Genomic DNA, 18,833 nt, shown 5'->3' with positions numbered 1-18,833 from the left:
TCACACACACCTGCTCCTGTGAGCATCTTCACCACCTGTGCCTCGTTCACCCTAATTACCTATTGTATTTAACCTCGTGTCTCATTCCCTCTCGTTGCCAGTTTGTTGTACCTTGTCGTCGCGTTCCAGCATTCCTTGTTTCCATGTCACAGACTCACAGTAAGACTTGACCCTGTTCCGATTATCGACCTTGCCTCTTTGCCTCATGTTTTTGGATACTGTTGCCTTTCTTGGATTGCCTGCCTGTGTACCGACCTATGCCCGTCTATTAAACCTCTCTTTTTGGAAACTGTCCATTTGTTTTGGTGTCATGCATTTTTGGGTCCTATCCTCTGTTCCGTTCATGACAGAACCAACTGGCCATAACATGGACCCAGCCGACTCAGACCCGGTGCGCAAAGCCCTTCAAGCGCAGGGTCAACGCCTCTCGAAGCAGGATGAGCAGATTGCTGCCCTCCACCTTCATCTGGAGGGACTGCCAAGGCATCAGGACAATATGATGAGATAGGTGGCCTCGCAGTTTGAACTTCTTATGAAAATTATTCAAGAGAAGGAACCAGTTGGCACCACACCCAATACCGCCACGGTATTTCCATGTGAAGCAGTCACCATGCATCCACCTGCCACCTCCGCTGCTGTCTGCCCACAGAGGTTCTCTGGAAATTCTGGGAACATTAAGCCGTTCATCACGCAGTGCGAACTCCACTTTGAGCTGCAGGCAGATGCCTTCCCCACCGAGCGGGCAAAAATGCACGACTCCAAAACAAATGGACAGTTTCCAAAAAGAGAGGTTTAATAGACAGGCATAGGTCGGTACACAGGCAGGCAATCAGTGGTCGAACAGCGGTTTTGGTGGCCTAATGTCAGGAGGGATGTTATCGATTACGTCAATGCTTGCCAGGTATGTGCTGCTAACAAGACTTCTCATCAACGTCCTTCTGGGGAGTTGCGACCCCTGCCAATACCACGTTCTTGGTCAGACATTTCCGTAGACTTTGTGACAGGATTACCGGCCTCTAAAGGCAATACCACTATTCTTACAGTTGTTGACAAGTTCTCTAAGATGGCACACTTCATTTCCATGGTTTCCCCAAGAATGTGGTGTCTGATAGGGGTCCCCAATTCATTTCACAATTTTGGAAGGAGTTTTGCAATCTCATAGGTGCTCCCGTCAGTCTGTCATCTGGGTTTCATCCTGAAACCAACGGCCAAACCGAGAGGCTTAACCCTGTGTATATTAAAATTTGTCATGTGTGTATGTTCCGGGTTTTGTCTTCCCCCCTGTTTCACACAAACCTGCTCCTGTGAGCATCTTCACCACCTGTGCCTCGTTCACCCTAATTACCTATTGTATTTAACCTCGTGTCTCATTCCCTCTCGTTGCCAGTTCGTTGTACCTTGTCGTCGCGTTCCAGCATTCCTTGTTTCCACGTCACAGACTCACAGTAAGACTTGACCCTGTTCAGATTATCGACCTTGCCTCTTTGCCTCATGTTTTTGGATACTGTTGCCTTTCTTGGATTGCCTGAATGTGTACCGACCTATGCCCGTCTATTAAACCTCTCTTTTTGGAAACTGTCCATTTGTTTTGGAGTCGTGCATTTTTGGGTCCTATCCTCTGTTCCGTTCATGACTAAATTAAAATAAACAGCTTGTCTGTGATTTGAAAACCAATTTACCCACATCAATAACTTTCAATGTCAATGTATAACAATTCATAACTCTTCATCCATGGTCTCACCCTTCTGCAAAATTCATAGCAAATATTTACCATATTCAGAATGAACAAGTATTGATTCTGGATATTCATCTTGTGTTTTTTCCCACTGAGCGGTTTTGGGCAGCTTGTATTTTCATCATCCTCATTATACTTCATGAATAACATTTTAAAAGTCATCTGCCAAAAATTCCTATCCTGTCTAATTACTTACTCCTACAAATATTTTTCGATAAACACATTTATTTGGTATTGAAATAACAAAATTAAATTTTAATTGAACAGGTGCACAGAAGTAGAAGTTCACTTTTTATTTTTCAAGTGTATTTTCAGGTATTATTAAAAACAACCATCAAACTAATATTGTAGCGATAACATTGCTTCAATGCATGCGAGTTGCTGTATTAATTGGGTACAACACTCATGATCTTGTTGCTGCCACACCAGGAAACAGCTCCACTCTACTATTTGTTGTCAGCTGCAATGTTGTGTTTCTGTCCCATCACAGCAGAGATAAACAAGCCTCCCAAAAACCTGTCTGCTCACTGTCATTTTGCCAAACATAATCACGATGATTAGTTGACTGAGGATGAGTCACAGGACACAGAAGGGCAAACAATTAAAAACGCATCCGCTGAAAATAATCACCTTTATTGTATGTGAAGTTAAAATGTATCAAAAGGTAAAGGTCTGCCAATCAAGCCAAACTCAAAATGTTTTGTTTTGTATAGATAGTATATGTTCTAAAATTACCGGTACTTACTAATTACCAAAACATGGCATCTAGACCTTCATTTTACAATGCATAATGTAACGTATATACAATACTGTTTACTGTCTCAGTTAACACGAGGGTTTAATAATTACTGCTGGTTATAATGGATTAAATGCAAGTGGTCAAGTTTTATAGGGAGTTTAAATAGCCAAAATGTTTCTGAGGTATCTACATAATGTTAAGAGTATTTAATACAAGAGGAAGGATATAATAAGAACTGTAGACTCTTTTATTACCATAAACTTATCCTATATACCGTATGTTCACGACCATAGGGCACACCGTATTAAAAGGCGCAGTCTCAGTTACGGAGTCTATTTCTGTATTTAACACATACATAAGGCGCACCGTATTATTGGGCGCAGGCATGGTAAAACATACGCTAGCTTAAAACATACGGTAGCATGCATGCACGCTAAAACAATGTTTTTAAAAAGGCAGCGGGAGCAAAACTGAGTTCGGTTGTACTTTATTGAAGTATTTAACAATGATCGATCCTCATCCACAAGTCCTCATGTTCTGTACCCAAAATGAACAGCTAGGCAAGTTCTCAATCAAACAAGACAGGTTCCCTCTTGTACTCGTCGGAGTCAGTCTTGTTGCCGTGCAGCTCCTCAGAAATGATGCCGGCTTTTACGAAAGCTCGAACAACAGTGCAAGCAGACACGTTAGCCCAAGCATCCACAATCCATTCACAAATTGTGGTGTAACTCGCCCGGCGCTGCCTCCTAGTCTTAGTAAAACTGTTCGCCATCTGTCATCCATCGCTTCCACGCCGCTTGCAACTTCACTTTGATTGCCCTGTTTACACCGATGTCCAGCAGTTGGAGTTCCTTTGTCAAGCCTCCCGGAATGATGGCAAGCTTCCTCACTGGCTGCACATGGCAGAGTTATTGCATTCAGTTGAATGGTGACTTGAGAGGCTTCTCCCGGCTGTTCTTTCCTCATTAATCCATTGCTCGAGTTGGTCTTCCAACTCGGGCCACCTCGCCTTGTTTCCGCGTTTTGTTTTTCTTCTTTTCCCGCGGAAACTCAGCTTCGTCTTCTTGACTTGGCGAAACTCGTTTTCCTGCTTCCTCCACTTGCGAACCATGGATTCGTTGATCTTGAATTCTCTCATGGCTACTCGATTCCCATGTTCCTCTGTAAATAATAGCTTGCAGTTTAAACTGTGCTTCGTAAACGTGTCTCTTCGTAGGAGCCATTTTCAGGGGTCTTTAGCCAAACCGATGTTGTTTTGCACAATGCACTCCCCGGCGCTATATACCTACTGGGGGCGTGCCTTTAGCGTCCTCCTTCACGTGCACCCTTTTCCTCTGTATAAGCAGCGAGTCGGCAGGAAAGCTCCCAGTCAGTCAAGCGGTCAAAAAAAAGTCAAGCGGTGTGCTCATCACACAACATTTATAGATGTTGGAACTCGGTGCACACATAAGGTGTGCTGCATTATAAGGCGCCCCGTCCATTTTGGAGAATATTTAAGACTTTTAAGTGCGCCTTATGGTTGTGAAAATATGGTACATGTTGTTTAGCCTCCATTATTCAAACCTCTGAGAAATTTTGAGTTCGTGATTTTTTTGTTGTTGTTCTTGACTAGGCATCGTCTGTCTGGAAATGGCATACGAAAGTGGGAAAAATACTTTGTTAAACAAATATTTCTAGATATTTTGAAAGTTATTACTATCCCTGATTTTACAGTAGCTGATATTTTGAGGAAACACATTTGGAATCATCCCAAAGGATCCTGGTAACTTTTAGCATCTCAATCTTGAGCATTCAACTATAAATTCTGAATATTTGATATGCCTGCATTGAAAAAGAGTGAATAATTTGGGACTTTGAATGTTTTGTCAAAATAATAAAAAGCAAAACATCTTTAAATCACCAGCTCTTTCTTATAGCTCTTTCTTGTATTTTGTCTGTTCCTTGTTTCAGATACAGCCAGAAAACACCTCTTCACATTCAAATAAAATACACTTCAACTCAAAATTTTGCCAAAGTATGTAATTTTTGGGGCAGCACAGTGACTGACTGGTTAGCACAGGGGTGTCAAACTCAAATTCACGGTGGGCCAAAATTAAAATTGGGACAAAGTCGCAGGCCACACTCAATATTTAATGAAAAATCACTGCGATGTACATGTTTCCCTTCTCTGCAGAAATGAAGTAAGTGTTAAAGATTATTATATGGGAACAAACTTAAATTTTGCTTAAACACTGAATCTGGAATAAACAAATTTAATATTATAAACACATGAGAAATCAAATTTGCAATAAAAGACATCAGAGGTATTTGTTTGTTGTTTTGTATTTATATAGATAACATGAATTCTTGTTTCTCTATGTTCTATTTATCTATCTCCAACTACCTTTCTTTTTTATGTAACTCTTTTTTCAAAGGCCAACAACAAAACAACCAAAAAAAATAAGAATGTTCTTCAATAAAAATCCAAACATCAAATTATTAACAGTCCCTGCCTAGGAGTTGATAAAGGGCATTAAAAAAACATTCATTCAATTATGTTATATTCTTTGTTACAGCCACGTTGCTCCGCACACGACAAACAGGTCTGTCTTTTTCTTTAGTGCACAGACAATCTGCCTCGCGCCTGTCTTGGAGGTTAACCATTTTCCATCTTTCGTTTGGCCATTTTTGGGAAGGAGAAGTGTAAATTTGTTAGAAGAGACTGATAGCATTGTTGCTAACGACTGCAACAGAAAGGGAAGGGGCGCTCGCCGGTCAAGACTGATGGGCCAACACACTAGCAAAGCATTCTGGGATTTGTAATATTATGTGCTATATACTGGTGGGCCAGCTCTAATACACATTTGATATGGTCTTGTGGGCCAAATATAATTACATCGTGGGCCAAATTTGGACCCCGGGCCTGTGTTTGAGATATATGGGTTAGCACATCTGCCTCACAGTTCCGAGGACCGGGGTTCAAATCCCGGCCCCGCCTGTGTGGAGTTTGCATGTTCTCCCCGTGCCTGCGTGGGTTTTCTCCGGGTACTCCGGTTTCCTCCCACATCCCCAAAACATGCATGGTAGGTTGATTGAAGACTCTAAATTGCCTGTAGGTGTGAATGTGAGTGCGAATGGTTGTTTGTTTATATGTGCCCTGAGATTGGTTGCCAACCAGTACAAGGTGTACCCTGCCTCTCGCCCAAAAAATAGCTGGGATAGGCTCCAGCATGCCCGCGACCCAAGTGAGGATAAGCGGCACAGAAAATGGATGGATGGATGTCAATTTTGGACTTTGCTTTATGTACAATATATATATATTTGTTATGTTCAGGGTTGCAAGGATCTAATGCCTACCCCAGCTGACTTGAAAAGCAGACTCCACACTGGACTGGTCGCCAGTCAATCACGGGTGCATATGTTGACAATGAGCGGGAACCAAACCCGTGCATGCTGCCTGCTGGGATAGGCTCCAGATTTCCACGACTCCGAACGGGATACGTGATGTAGAAAATGAATTATGATTTCATTCAGTTAGCAGTCATTGAAAAAATGAAGTCAAAAGGGTGACCGATATAAGTCTTGTATGGAATCCCCATAAACTTTTCAAAATGCAAGAACCGCTACTGCAAAAAGAAACTAGGCTTAACACGATCAGGATTTTTGGGGCCAATCAGTGATCATTGATCAGTGAGTTTAAAAAAACGATAACCGATCACCGATCCAATCACAAGATGGAGCAATGTGTCTATTTAAATGACCTGTTCATGTACTGTATATACTTGTGTACTGAATTGCTCAAAAAATATATATTTACAATAAATAATGTATCTTTGTTCTTCTATTTATGCCAGTGAGTCATAGTGACAGACAGAACAAATGAATGGTCTTCTGTTAGATGGCAGGAAGTCCATCCATCCATCCATTTTCTGAGCCGCTTCTCCTCACTAGGGTCGCGGGCGTGCTGGAGCCTATCCCAGCTGTCATCGGGCAGGAGGCGGGGTACACCCTGAACTGGTTGCCAGCCAATCGCAGGGCACATACAAACAAACAACCATTCGCACTCACAGTCATGCCTAGGGGCAATTTAGAGTCTCCAATTAATGCATGTTTTTGGGATGTGGGAGGAAACCGGAGTGCCCGGAGAAAACCCACGCAGGCACGGGGAGAACATGCAAACTCCACACAGGCGGGGACGGGGATTGAACCCCGCACCTCAGAACTGTGAGGCTGACGCTCTAACCAGTCGGCCACCGTGCCGCTTAGATGGCAGGAAGTAAATACAGTAATTAATGCATCCACTTTTTGTGACATTTGTTTGTTGGTGTGCCGTGAGATTTTTCAATTGGAAAATATGTTCCTTGGTCCATAAAGGTTGGAAATCACTGCTCTAGTCAGATCGTGTATTCTAATCAGTCAGGTCAAACCAACATTACATGACAGAAATAATGGGTGCTAACTTACCGTAATTAAATTACTTTATTTTTAATTAAATGACTTTACCCACACCAAAACTTTTGAGCATGATTGTACAGAATGACGGCACTGGGAATTACAATCTCTCAGGACCTGAAGTGGGCGACTAACATCAACTCTGTCCTCAAAAAGGCCCAGCAGAGGATGTACTTCCTGCGGCTTCTGAGAAAGCACGGCCTGCCACCGGAGCTGCTGAGACAGTTCTACACAGCGGTAGTCGAATCAGTCCTGTGTTCTTCCATCACAGTCTGGTTTGGTGCTGCTACAAAAAAGGACAAACTCCGACTGCAACGGACAATCAAAACTGCTGAAAGGATTGTCGGTACCCCCCTACCCACCATTGAGGACTTGCACGCTGCCAGAACTAAGACAAGGGCGTGCAAAATCCTCTCGGACCCTCCGCACCCCGGTCACCAGCTCTTCCAGCTCCTTCCCTCAGGTAGGCGCTACCGATCAATGCAAACTAGAACTAGTAGACATTCCAACAGCTTCTTCCCTCTTGCCATCAACTTCTTAAACACCTAACCTATAATTCCATTACAACAAGCTGGCAATTTTTTTGACTTGAGTTCGTTGTCACATTTCTGTGGGGCCAATTATGTATTACTCGTCCACTCACTCTAGTTGTCTCGCCATGCTGCACTATTTGCATATACTGGCCACTCATGCCAGAGTAGCATCTGCTCCATTTGCACACTGATTGAGGAGTATCCGTAACATTTGCACAGCCATTGTCCCAGATTATCGCACTACTCGTCACTTTAAACCGCATACACTCCTTGAAGTCTCAGCGCCCCTTGCACAATGGTCATTGCACCGGTCTATTGCAATATTAGTCATTCGAACTGCTCTAAGTGCTAGAGGACTCTGCATCTTTTTGCACAATTGTTTTTTGTCAATGTCTCTGTCTCCAAAGTGTTCTGTAAATTGACTGTCTGTTGTACTAGAGCGGCTCCAACTACCGGAGACAAATTCCTTGTGTGTTTTGGACATACTTGGCAAATAAAGATGATTCTGATTCTGATTCTGATGTTTACGTACGTCTGTTTTTGCTAGCACTAGCTTGCTAGGCTACATAATGTTTTTGTTGCCTGCTTGCGAGCCGTATCATATTCAAAGTACGGGAACATACCACAAGCAAGACTTAAACGAACGTCCTCTCCTGTCCTGAGCACTGGTGACCACCAACACACGTTTTTCCCCATTTTGTCCATATAATACAGTCTGCGCGATCCACTCTTGTTGTCGTCGCCACGGTAACGGGTTTATCCGGTCGCATTTGAGTTAATAAGATGAAGCCCAATGATCGTAAAAAAAAGGGATGCGGTGGTATAGGAATACAAGATTTGATTGCAGTAGTCTGATATAGTGCAATCGTGAACGATTGCAGTAGTCTGATATAGTGCAATCGTGAACAGCACGTCTGAGACAGACAACACAAATGTGTTGTCTGTCTCAGACGTGCTGTCTGTCCCACATCGCCGACATGGTTTTTTTTTTTTTTTTTTTTTTTAAGTAACTTAATTGGCTGTCAGATATTTACAGTACTATGTCAAAAGACAAGCGACAAGGCTAAAAATAAACTAGCTTTTGGATTCAAATATACTGTGCATGGCTACGCAGAGTCAATGTCTTTTGCGGAGCCGATCAAGGACATCATTGATCGGATCTGCGAATTATGACATTAAAGTGCGAATTATCGGCCGATACCGATCAGGCCGATAAAATTGGTGTAAAGTCTAGAAGAAACACTAAACTAGGGGCTGCCAATTGAATATTTCATACTTCTGGGTTGCCGCAACACTGCAGTAGCGGTGTAACAATGCCTTTAAATCAGATTACTACACACACATACACATGCACTCACATATTCCTTTATATAAAAAGTCACGCAAACAAGCTTGAACACACTGATGCTTTAAGCTTCTATCACAGACTAGCACAAATAAAAATGCCTACTGAAGCATGTTAAGGTCATTTGCTGTAAACAGGGATGCATAACAGGCACACAGTTGCACGCACTTTTACACATTTAAATTTCATGGTTCTATAACTTGAAATGTAAAGTCAGTCTGTCCAATGAAATCCTCCTTATCTACATGATTCTCTTCTTCTTTTTGCTCTTATTTTGTTGATGTCACCTCCTTGCTTCTCCGCACATCCCTTTGTCTCGCTGCCTACAGTATGCAACTTTCCCTCTTTCCATGTCCATCTCATTAAAACAGTTCCCCGGTCTTCTCCCAAGAGAAATGGGATAAAATTAGCTCCTCTTCAACTTGCACTTGCTGGTTCCTTTCCTTTCTTTTCCAGTCTGCTTTCCATACATCAAAGTTTCCTTATAAAAACGATCTTTCCCAACAGTACCAAACCCCTACTCTTTTGAAACTCTTTTTCTGAACCAGTAGAGAGACCTAAGATTAAGAGAAATAACCAATCAAACCACAACAGGTTTGTAAGGATACTTCATCTTTAGTACAGCTACTCCAGAGAAAATAAGAGCAGTAGCAAATCTGCATCAGGTGCAAGTATATCAGATGTGCTATTTTCTTTCTTTCCTTTCAATATGTATTTATTTAGCCGGTACGGTGGACGACTGGTTAGAGCGTCTGCCTCATAGTTCTGAGGACTGGGGTTCAATCCCCGGCCCCGCCTGTGTGGAGTTTGCATGTTCTCCCCGTGCCTTCGTGGGTTTTCTCCGGGCACTCCGGTTTCCTCCCACATCCCAAAAACATGCATAGTAGGTTAATTGAAGTCTCTAAATTGCCCCTAGGTGTGAATGTGAGTGCATATGGTTGTTTGTTTATGTGTGCTATGCGATTGCCTGGCAACCAGTTCAGGCTGTACCCCGCCTCCTGCCCGATAGGCTCCAGCACTCCCGCGACACTTGTAAGGATAAGCGGCTCAGAAAATGGATGGATGGATGGATGGATTTATTTATTTTCCTATTTGTCTATATGTGCCCTGTGATTGACAGGTGACCTGTCTAACACATAGAATGCGTTTCCACCGAGATCAGCTGGGATAGGTTGTTTAAGCGGTATATAAAAAAAAATGGATTGATGGCTTTGTATTTCCTTAGTGAGTTTCTGTCTGACTTACAGTTCCTGCTGGCTCTCTCTCCAGGGCCCCAAGTTTGTCATTCAAACAGCCTGGGCATGACTGACATACAGTACAAGTTTTTTCATTGGCCCTGGGGACAGGTAGGAATGAGCCCTATGAACTCATCAGGTCATAACCAGGAAAATGAATCATGGCATTTCTGTGTGGCTGCATCTAAAAGGTAAACTTTGAGTTGTGAAATTTTATAATTAATTAGCAAATTTGTTTTCTGTAGAATTTAACACTGCCTTTCTGAGAGATATTTGAATTTGGAAAAACACATTGGACTAAAAGATTGGACTGTGCAGTTTCATTGTCACTTACTTCAGTACAGGCAGTATAGGCATTGAGTTCCTACTCAGTAACGGTTTGCATGTGAATGTATGTGACCTGTGATTGACTGGCAACCAGTCCATGTGGGGTTTGCCTTTTGTCCGACCTTAGCTGGGATAGCCTTCATCTCTCTGCGACCCTGAAAAGGGTGAGTGGTGTGGATAATGGACCATTCGTACATTCTGTGTTTTTTTCTTCACACACTATATAAACGCCACTAAATGAGAGTGAAGTGCACAATGTGAATCTATTAAAATTGGAATTTGAGTGGAGATGAGTAAGTAGGTAGCTTCAGCATTTTAACTGCTGATACTGCTTTCTGTTGTCAAGCTGGAATTACATCTCAGAAGGCCGTACAAATAAAGCATGTCAAGACTTTATTCAAATTAATAAGTTGAAGAATAATGCATTATTTGCTAGTTTGTGATTTGGGGTCTTATTTCTAATATTATGAGTATTAAATGTGTAAGAGTAAAAGAAGTAATGCAAATATTAAAAACATCTCACTATGTTGCAGTGCAGAAAACATATTGCTAAATTAATTATATAAAATCGCTGACATCAATTACAGCTACTAACAAGTGGTTAGTGGGTTGAGTCAATTCTCGAGTAAAAATAAAAAAATAAAAACAACTCCAAATCAGAATTTTCGCATTTGAATGAAAACGAGTCAATGCAGACCAATTCAATGCTTTTGGTCTTCGGTTACACAGAAATCTCTTATATTTTGAATTGCAGGATTCCACTTTCCTCAAGATTGTGCATACTTGGCGACTTAAGCATAATCGACCTCCCTCATAAATACTCACAATCATTAGTCGTCGCGTTAGCTACCGCTAAGGAAATAATTATATTAAACTGGAAAAACAAACACTAACAGGAGTGCTCTCCCAGAAAGCATTGATGGTGTGATGGTGACTCGCCCATGTTCCGTTGGTGCTAGGGCCCGCCTGGGTCCCCCGCTCTGGCTACGGGTGGGGGCGGTGGGGCCCCCCTGTCGCTCCTCGGGCCTGCATCCTCCTCTTATCTCCGTTCCTTGCGGGGCGGGTGGTCCCCTGCGGGCTGTGGGGCCTGCTTTGGGGGCGGGGGGCGGGGGGCGGGGGGGTGTCCACCTCCCACACTTGAGGGTGCTGGTGGGAATGTGGGGGGCGGCCTTCTTCATCAGTGGTTGTCCTGCCTTTCGCTGGGTGTGGGGCCACTCAATTATTGCGACAAATAACTCATAAATATGCGAATTGCTTGGGTATCCCCTCACTCACACTCTCGTCCTATAGACTTTTATAATTTACATAGTCAATCCCACCACACTTCAGTTGCACAGCCGGGTTCACAACCCTTGTCCTGCATGCTTCTTCTCCTGTCCTTCTCCTGTTCTAGCTTGTCCTGTCCTTCCCTCACAGGGTGTAGCACTGCATGCCCATACAACACTCCTATCTAATGTTTCATTGTTGTAGATATGTAATGATTTACTTTTCTCATCCTGTTTACAATTAGTGCTTTGTATTTTTGTCTCGCTCCCCTCTAGAAACTTTCTTCTGTTCGACTGATCGACTCTGATTCTTAATAAACATCAATTATAATACTAAGAAACCACAGCGGCAGCTTAAAAACTCCACTGTGACATAGTAAAAGTGTTCCGGCATAAAAGGGATACAGGTCCTCAATTCTGCTTGACCTAACAGCCGAACAGGACAAAAAAAAAAAAAAAAAAAAAACTACTTTTTTATTCTGACAAGGGTGCAATGCTTCTGTTTACTTTCGCTGCCATTTTGACTTACTGTGCATCACTTCTGCGTATGTATGCGTTGTAGCTTCACTGAAAGCTCCATAAAGTTTGTTTAAAGAAAAAAAAAAAGAAAAAAAAAAGAGCTCTACGCTAAAGGAGGCTCAGGAAGCCATGGAAGTGTCACCAACCCCCCCAAAAAAAAAAGAAATCCACCACTGCCATCACTGCAGATGGGGACCGCCGCATGGCAGCAGATTTAAGAGAGAGAAAGTCAAAGAGTGGATCCAACACAGCATGGAGATAGTGCAGCTAGGTAGCCAGCAGGCTGGCTAGAAAGGCAGCAGCTTGCTCCGATCGGTGATGAGTCATGGCATTGACGAGCGAAGAAAACAGATTTGGGATTCTACCTGTGGCCAAGCGACGGCGAGGGATTCTCGTTAAACTAAGCCATTTGAAACTAAAAAGAAAATATTTTCTGTATGGAGACGCAGCTAAACGGTGTCAGTCATAAAACGTGCCAAGGTACTTTCTGACTGGTTCAATAGATAGTTTTCAAATAATCAAATTGGATTTTTCATCCATCCATCCATTTTCTGGGCTGCTTCTCCCCACTAGGGTCGCGGGCGTGCTGGAGCCTATCCCAGCTATCATCAGGCAGGAGGCGGGGTACACCCTGAACTGGTTGCCAGCCAATCGCAGGGCACATACAAACAAACAACCATTCGCACTCACATTAACACCTACGGGCAATTTAGTCTCCAATCCATGCATGTTTTTGGGATGTGAGAGGAAACCGGAGTGCCCGGAGAAAACTCACGCAGGCACGGGGAGAACATGCAAACTCCACACAGGTGGGGCCGGGGATTGAACCCGGGTCCTCAGAACTGTGAGGCAGACGCTCTAACCAGTCGCACACCGTGCCGCCCGGATTTTTCATTTGTTGGACTATTATTTTGGAATAGTACAAGAAGAAAAAATCTAATGGTCGTATGACTGTATGTCGCCACGAATAGCGAGCGGGGATATAGACCCCGAGTCTGACCACTAGTGTCAAAAAACACTGAGCCTTATTCATTTTTAAGGGCAGAATTGAGATTTCAGCTCTTTTATTGGACCTTATAAGAACTATACTCACTGGCAGCTACACGGTACTATAAACTCTGAGACGGTTTTTAACACTGAGTACCGGTTACAGTATGTTTGACCAAATGTCACACATTAAGCTAACATAAAAATATCATTAATAATAGGTACATGAACTGGACATGGACTACAAAATGAAAAATCAATATCAATCAATAGACATGGATATGTAGCCGGGGTTCAACGTTATGTGCAGGTTGTTTCACACAAAAGTCCTCTATGTAAACATTCACTTGGCATTGGCTGTGTCCGCTATGAAAATCGTGTAACATCATACGAGCTTCACACAATGTAATAAGTAACCAACAAAGATGACAAATACAACGCGACAAAAGACATCAATGGAGGACAGCCATCTTTTTTTTCCCATTCTTGACGTGGCTGCTTTTAACAATGCAGTCATAATTCAGAAAAAAAAAAGGCATTTTATAAACTTCCCAGTCTATTTGTGTGACAATACGCTGCAGACCAATCAATGGACTGCTTTGAGTCTGAATGGAATGAGCTGCATTGTTGCTGCTGGTACCCCTCCACAGGGGACCAAAAGTGGTACAATGAATGGATCCATTATTTTTGTATCCTTCATAACTATTGACAGTGGAATAATCATCTATATAAAGTACTATATAAAGTGAATCAACGTGTGCTGGTCCGTGGAGTTCGGAGATGGCGGGAAGCCACAAGGATGCAAAGGGGCAAAAGGCTCTTTTTGGGGAGAACCAACAGCTGTTTAAATGTCAGTTTACGCATATGCAACCCTACTCAGTGTGACACCCCACCGGGAAAATTATATACTGTATAATAAAAGGAGTACAAATTATGAGGTCAGAGTTTAACCAACCAGCAGGCAATGTAAGAGTAAATTGCTAAAATACAAATATAAAACATTCATGTCAAAAAATAGTCACTAGTTAAAATTGTACCACTTCATTTAAATGAAAAAAAATCCACAGATTTTTTTATACTGGACTTGTTGCTGAAATTGTGCCAGAGTTTGCATTAGTCTCATGGTTGTTAATTTTTGCAGATAGTTTTTTTCAGAGACCTTCATAGTTAGTTGAAATGTAAAAGAACAGATAAAAGGAGCCAATGACCTCAATATCGGTGCAATTTGAACATTTATTTTTTTTGCAGTTATTTTTGATTCTCATAAAGGGAATACCTCTCACTGTGCATCATGTGTCATATAAAAATACTGACGATCAGATATTGCATATCTATATATCTATATATTGCATATCTATATATCTATATATATATCTATCTATATATATCTATATATATATATATATATATATATATATATATATATATATATATATATATATATATATATATATATATATAATGTTGATACTGTGTTGGTAGTTATCATTTTTCATTTCCAGGTCTATTTTCTTGGTTTTGTTTTAGAGATAAATTAAGAATAGAAATCAGACATTATACATCCCAATTAACCCACCTTGTCGCCAGATTGATGAAATTTCAATAAACCTCAATCTAAATTTTTATGTGTGATAATCCCCAACCTCCTTCAGCCTGCAGCCACTTTAATTATCACTCTGAAACATTTTTACACATTAAGATATCATTGAATTATGTGTCATTAATATTCATGTATAACTTTTTCTTAATTGTTTCCTGTGATGCATTCTTTTGTCTGTTCATTTGTATGTGATTTTTACAATAAAACTATAGAGAGGAATAACAACTACGAAAGTGTACTCTAATCTACAATCCTGTTAGAAAATTCAACGTCTACTCACCGTCTTTGTCAGCTCTTCTGAAGATCTGAAAACAAAAAATGAACATGAATAAGTATCAATTCAACTTTTTGTTGTCATAGTTTGCCATTGTACTGTATGGCAATATTACCATACAAAAAAATAATAATTTACTAACAATCAACCATCCATCTTCAACACCATTTATCCACATACACAGAACATACACAGTGGGCGACTGGTGAGCACATCTGCCTCACAGTTCAGAGGAGCTGGGTTCAAATATGTTTGTTCTTAATACCTGGAGATCTCAGAGGATGTTTTTTTTTTTTTTTTAAAAAACAACTCTTACAAATTTAGATTTTAATTTTCAAAAATAAAAATAAAAAATGCAAATGTTTCGTTTATGACAATATTTGGGTTCAAATATATACAAAGACATAAATGCATGAATGCAATACTAATACTAAAGAAATAGTAGATTTAAAAAAAATACCTTGCGCATTTGCCAACAAATGGGCAGAATCTTAATGCAAGTAAGATCATTGTAATGGGTTAGAAAGTTAGAGTAAAATAACAAAGAAATACTTTGTCAAGACAATTGTGTGGCGTTCGCATGCGCCTCCCTGTGTTAGCGAGGGTTTTCTTTTGATAGGCTACTTCGGTTTTCTTCCCACATCCATAAATATGCATGCTAGGTTATTTTAAAAACTTGAAATTGCCCAAAGATGTGATGGTTAGTGTGAATGGTTGTTTGCAGTATATGCGACTTGTGATTGACTGGAGAACAGTCCAGATCAGGGTATAGTAGGCCTTTGGCCCAAAGTCAGCTAGTATGTACGTTCTCTCTTTCTCACACACACACACACACACACGCACGCACACACACACACACACAAACACACAAAGCTGATTACTTCCTGTCAATGTGAGCCATTGTGCATCCCATTTTGTTCTCTCTCTAACAAACACACACGCCAGCTCTCACACACATAATTCTGGCAATGATTTGACAGATGTTTTGGTCTCTCTGGTATTGAGAGCAAAAGCCTGCTTTTTCATCGGTGTTTTAGCGTGGTGCGTTTTCAACTGCCAGGAAAACGCACTTTGAAAGGGAAGAAAAAAAACACACACAGAAAAGGGTTTGGGGGAAACCAATAGGGAAGTAAACAGAGAGGAATCAGTCCAGAATGTTATGCATTGTGATAGGATGTGTGTGACAAATTCATCCCATGCTTTGTTCCCGGATATCAAATGAGGGTTACGTAAATTACAGTTACAAACGTATTTGTGTGGATTTTTTAAGAAAACTTGCCAATGTGCCCAGTCGATAAGCACACAGGTCCAGAGGTATTTGGACCACTGCGGAGCTTTCGTGATTTTGAAATGCAACTGTCAATATTTGATTGACGTAAAGACTGCCATCTTAAATTACAAATTCACAAAATGTTGCATTTACCATTTGGGAATTATACATTTTATGCAGAGTGCCTCCATTTTCAAGGGTCCAAGACTAGTTGACTTGTAAAATGTAAATATAATTTGACATAAATCTTTTGCTGTCAATGACTTCCTGAAGTCTGGAGGTGATGAACATCATCAAATACTGCTTTTTATCCCTGCAGATGCTTTGCCAGGCCTTCAATGGAGACGCCTTCCGTTACAGCTTTTTTTGTGCTCTTTCCACTTTTGTCTTCAGTAAGTGAAAAGTATGCACTATTGGGTTGTGATCAGGCCACTGACTTGGCCATTACAGAATATTCATTTGTTTTGTGTGTGTTTCTTTTAGTGTCATTATCCCTCTGTATGACACATATGCGCACGCAGACCCCAAGTGGTGCTCTGCCCCGGATGAAAAAAGTGCCTTTTTTGCTGCAGCCCTTTTTTCTCTCCATTGATCAGTATCAGTCTACAAAAAAATTGACTTAACTGGCAATGTCATCCAACACAACAGAGGACATCCTGCAGCGATACAATAATGTCTTCGGGGATGAACAGAAACCCTTAAGGCACAGGTGTCAAACTGGTGGCCTGGGGGCCAGATCCGGCCCACCACATCATTTTATGTGGCCTGCGAAAGCAAATCCAAATTGCACATTGTGTTCTGGTGTAATACCATTGAGCTAATTGCAAGCATTTTTTTGGTTACCAATCCCACTTTGAAAAGAAATGTAATACTTATTATTTTATAGGCTTCTGATTTCAAAACTGGTTATTCATCAATGTGTTGTTTATACTGTATGTAATTACAATATAGGAGGTAATCTTTCATTTATATGGGTTCACAGTTGCAGCGGCCCTCCGAGGGAAGTCATGACTACGATGTGGCCCGTGACAAAAATGAGTTTGACACCCCTGCCTTAAGGCATAGCAGTGAAACTCCACGTCGACCCAAAAGCCGAGCCTCACTTTTTCAAGCTCAGATTAGTGCCCTATGCCATGAAATATAAACCTGAGCAAGAGTTGCACCAGTTGCAGAGGATGGGCATCATTGAGCCTGTCCAGTTTTCCAGGTGGGCAGCTCCAAATGTTCTCGTTTTGAAGGACAACTGGTTGGTCTTTGGAGTGGCATTGAGTCTTCACTATTTTCCAAAGGACAATGGACACCTTGTCACATGAAATTGTGCATTTAGCTGTTTATCGAGGTGAAATTTTGGTCACCGGGGGCACCAGGGCGGAGCATCTGGTTAACCTGGCGGTCCAGGTCCTGAAGACACTTTCTGACACAGGGCTGCAACTGAACCATGCCAAGTGTGTGATTCTTGCTCCAAGGGTGACCTACCAGATCACAGCTGAAGCACACCCGTCGCCATGTGGGGACATGCCCACCCACCAAGATGCTTTTGCCACCCCCCCCCCCCCCACACACACACACTTGAGACACGGATATCTCAAAACAACCCTTACTTTTCTTTGTATTATATTTAGCATAGTAGCTATGCTTGTGCTAAGAAAAACTAATGTTTTGTTTGTTTGTTTGTTTTTTTATTAAATCACTCAGACATACAGTATAAAGAATATAATATATAAAATATAAAGTGTGATTATTTTTTATTGTTAGGAAGCTAATCTGCAACAGCCTATCAGGGCTTTGCAGGTGCAGTGCGCACTGTGTAGGCCTACATAATGTTACCGTTAATACTGTATGTCATGTTGGTTCACAACAGTCCCGCACAGTTTGAATTGAACTTGTTGGACCCAAACATGGAAAATCGATAATAGCTAATATAGCACATTCAAAAGTGCACTCACTCCAAGCTATATGCCGACAGCATTTGTCCCAGCTTGCTCACTTGTCCAATCTTTCGGGGCTTCCACAGCATTGTGAGGTAACTGATTTTCCTCTGACCATGGCACAGAATGCTGCCCAGACGCAAGGGCCACATTTTCAGCTTGTTTTTGAAAAGGATCTTGCACACAAATTTCAATCTGAGTGGAAGAATGCAGTGTTGGTGAGGACAATCACCACAGAGAGACGCCGCCTCACGCTATATTGACACTAGGGCTTCACAATTAATGGAATTTTAATCATGATTGCGATTTTGGCTGCCACAATTAAACAAGCTTGATCATTGGCAATTTTTTACATAAATAATCGTGAGTATTATTTTAGCTATAATCGTGCAGCCCTAATGGACACCCTACTCAAGGTAGGTTCCAAGTGTTTGTGTGCGTGCACTTGTGTGTTGGCAATGCATGTTGAGCCCTTAAACAGCACCTGTTGTGCTTTTTCATTCTGAGAGATGCTTCTGGTGTTAAGTTGAACACTCAAGTGTTTTGTGGATATTGCTCCCTTAAATTATGAGGACTGGTAGCTGGCAGAGGTGGGTAGGAACGCGATATATTTACTCTGTTACATGGACTCAAATAACATTTTGG

General features: G+C 41.5%; 1 protein-coding gene across 2 annotated transcripts in view; it reads right to left on the bottom strand.

The window, feature by feature from the left end:
• The window catches only part of necab2 (N-terminal EF-hand calcium binding protein 2), a 198,834-nt gene that overhangs the window by 167,595 nt on the left and 12,406 nt on the right, over nt 1–18,833 (bottom strand). For both annotated transcript variants that reach the window (XM_061773637.1, XM_061773638.1), the window contains exon 2: nt 14,997–15,021. In XM_061773637.1, the coding sequence (XP_061629621.1) occupies nt 14,997–15,021 (25 nt within the window). The remainder of the gene's footprint in view (nt 1–14,996; nt 15,022–18,833) is intronic.

The sequence above is a fragment of the Phyllopteryx taeniolatus genome, chromosome 5 (assembly GCF_024500385.1).
Source record: "Phyllopteryx taeniolatus isolate TA_2022b chromosome 5, UOR_Ptae_1.2, whole genome shotgun sequence".
Taxonomy (NCBI): Eukaryota; Metazoa; Chordata; class Actinopteri; order Syngnathiformes; family Syngnathidae; genus Phyllopteryx; species Phyllopteryx taeniolatus.
The sequence above is the reverse complement of the archived record's forward strand: the minus strand, read 5'-3'. Positions and strand labels throughout refer to the sequence as shown.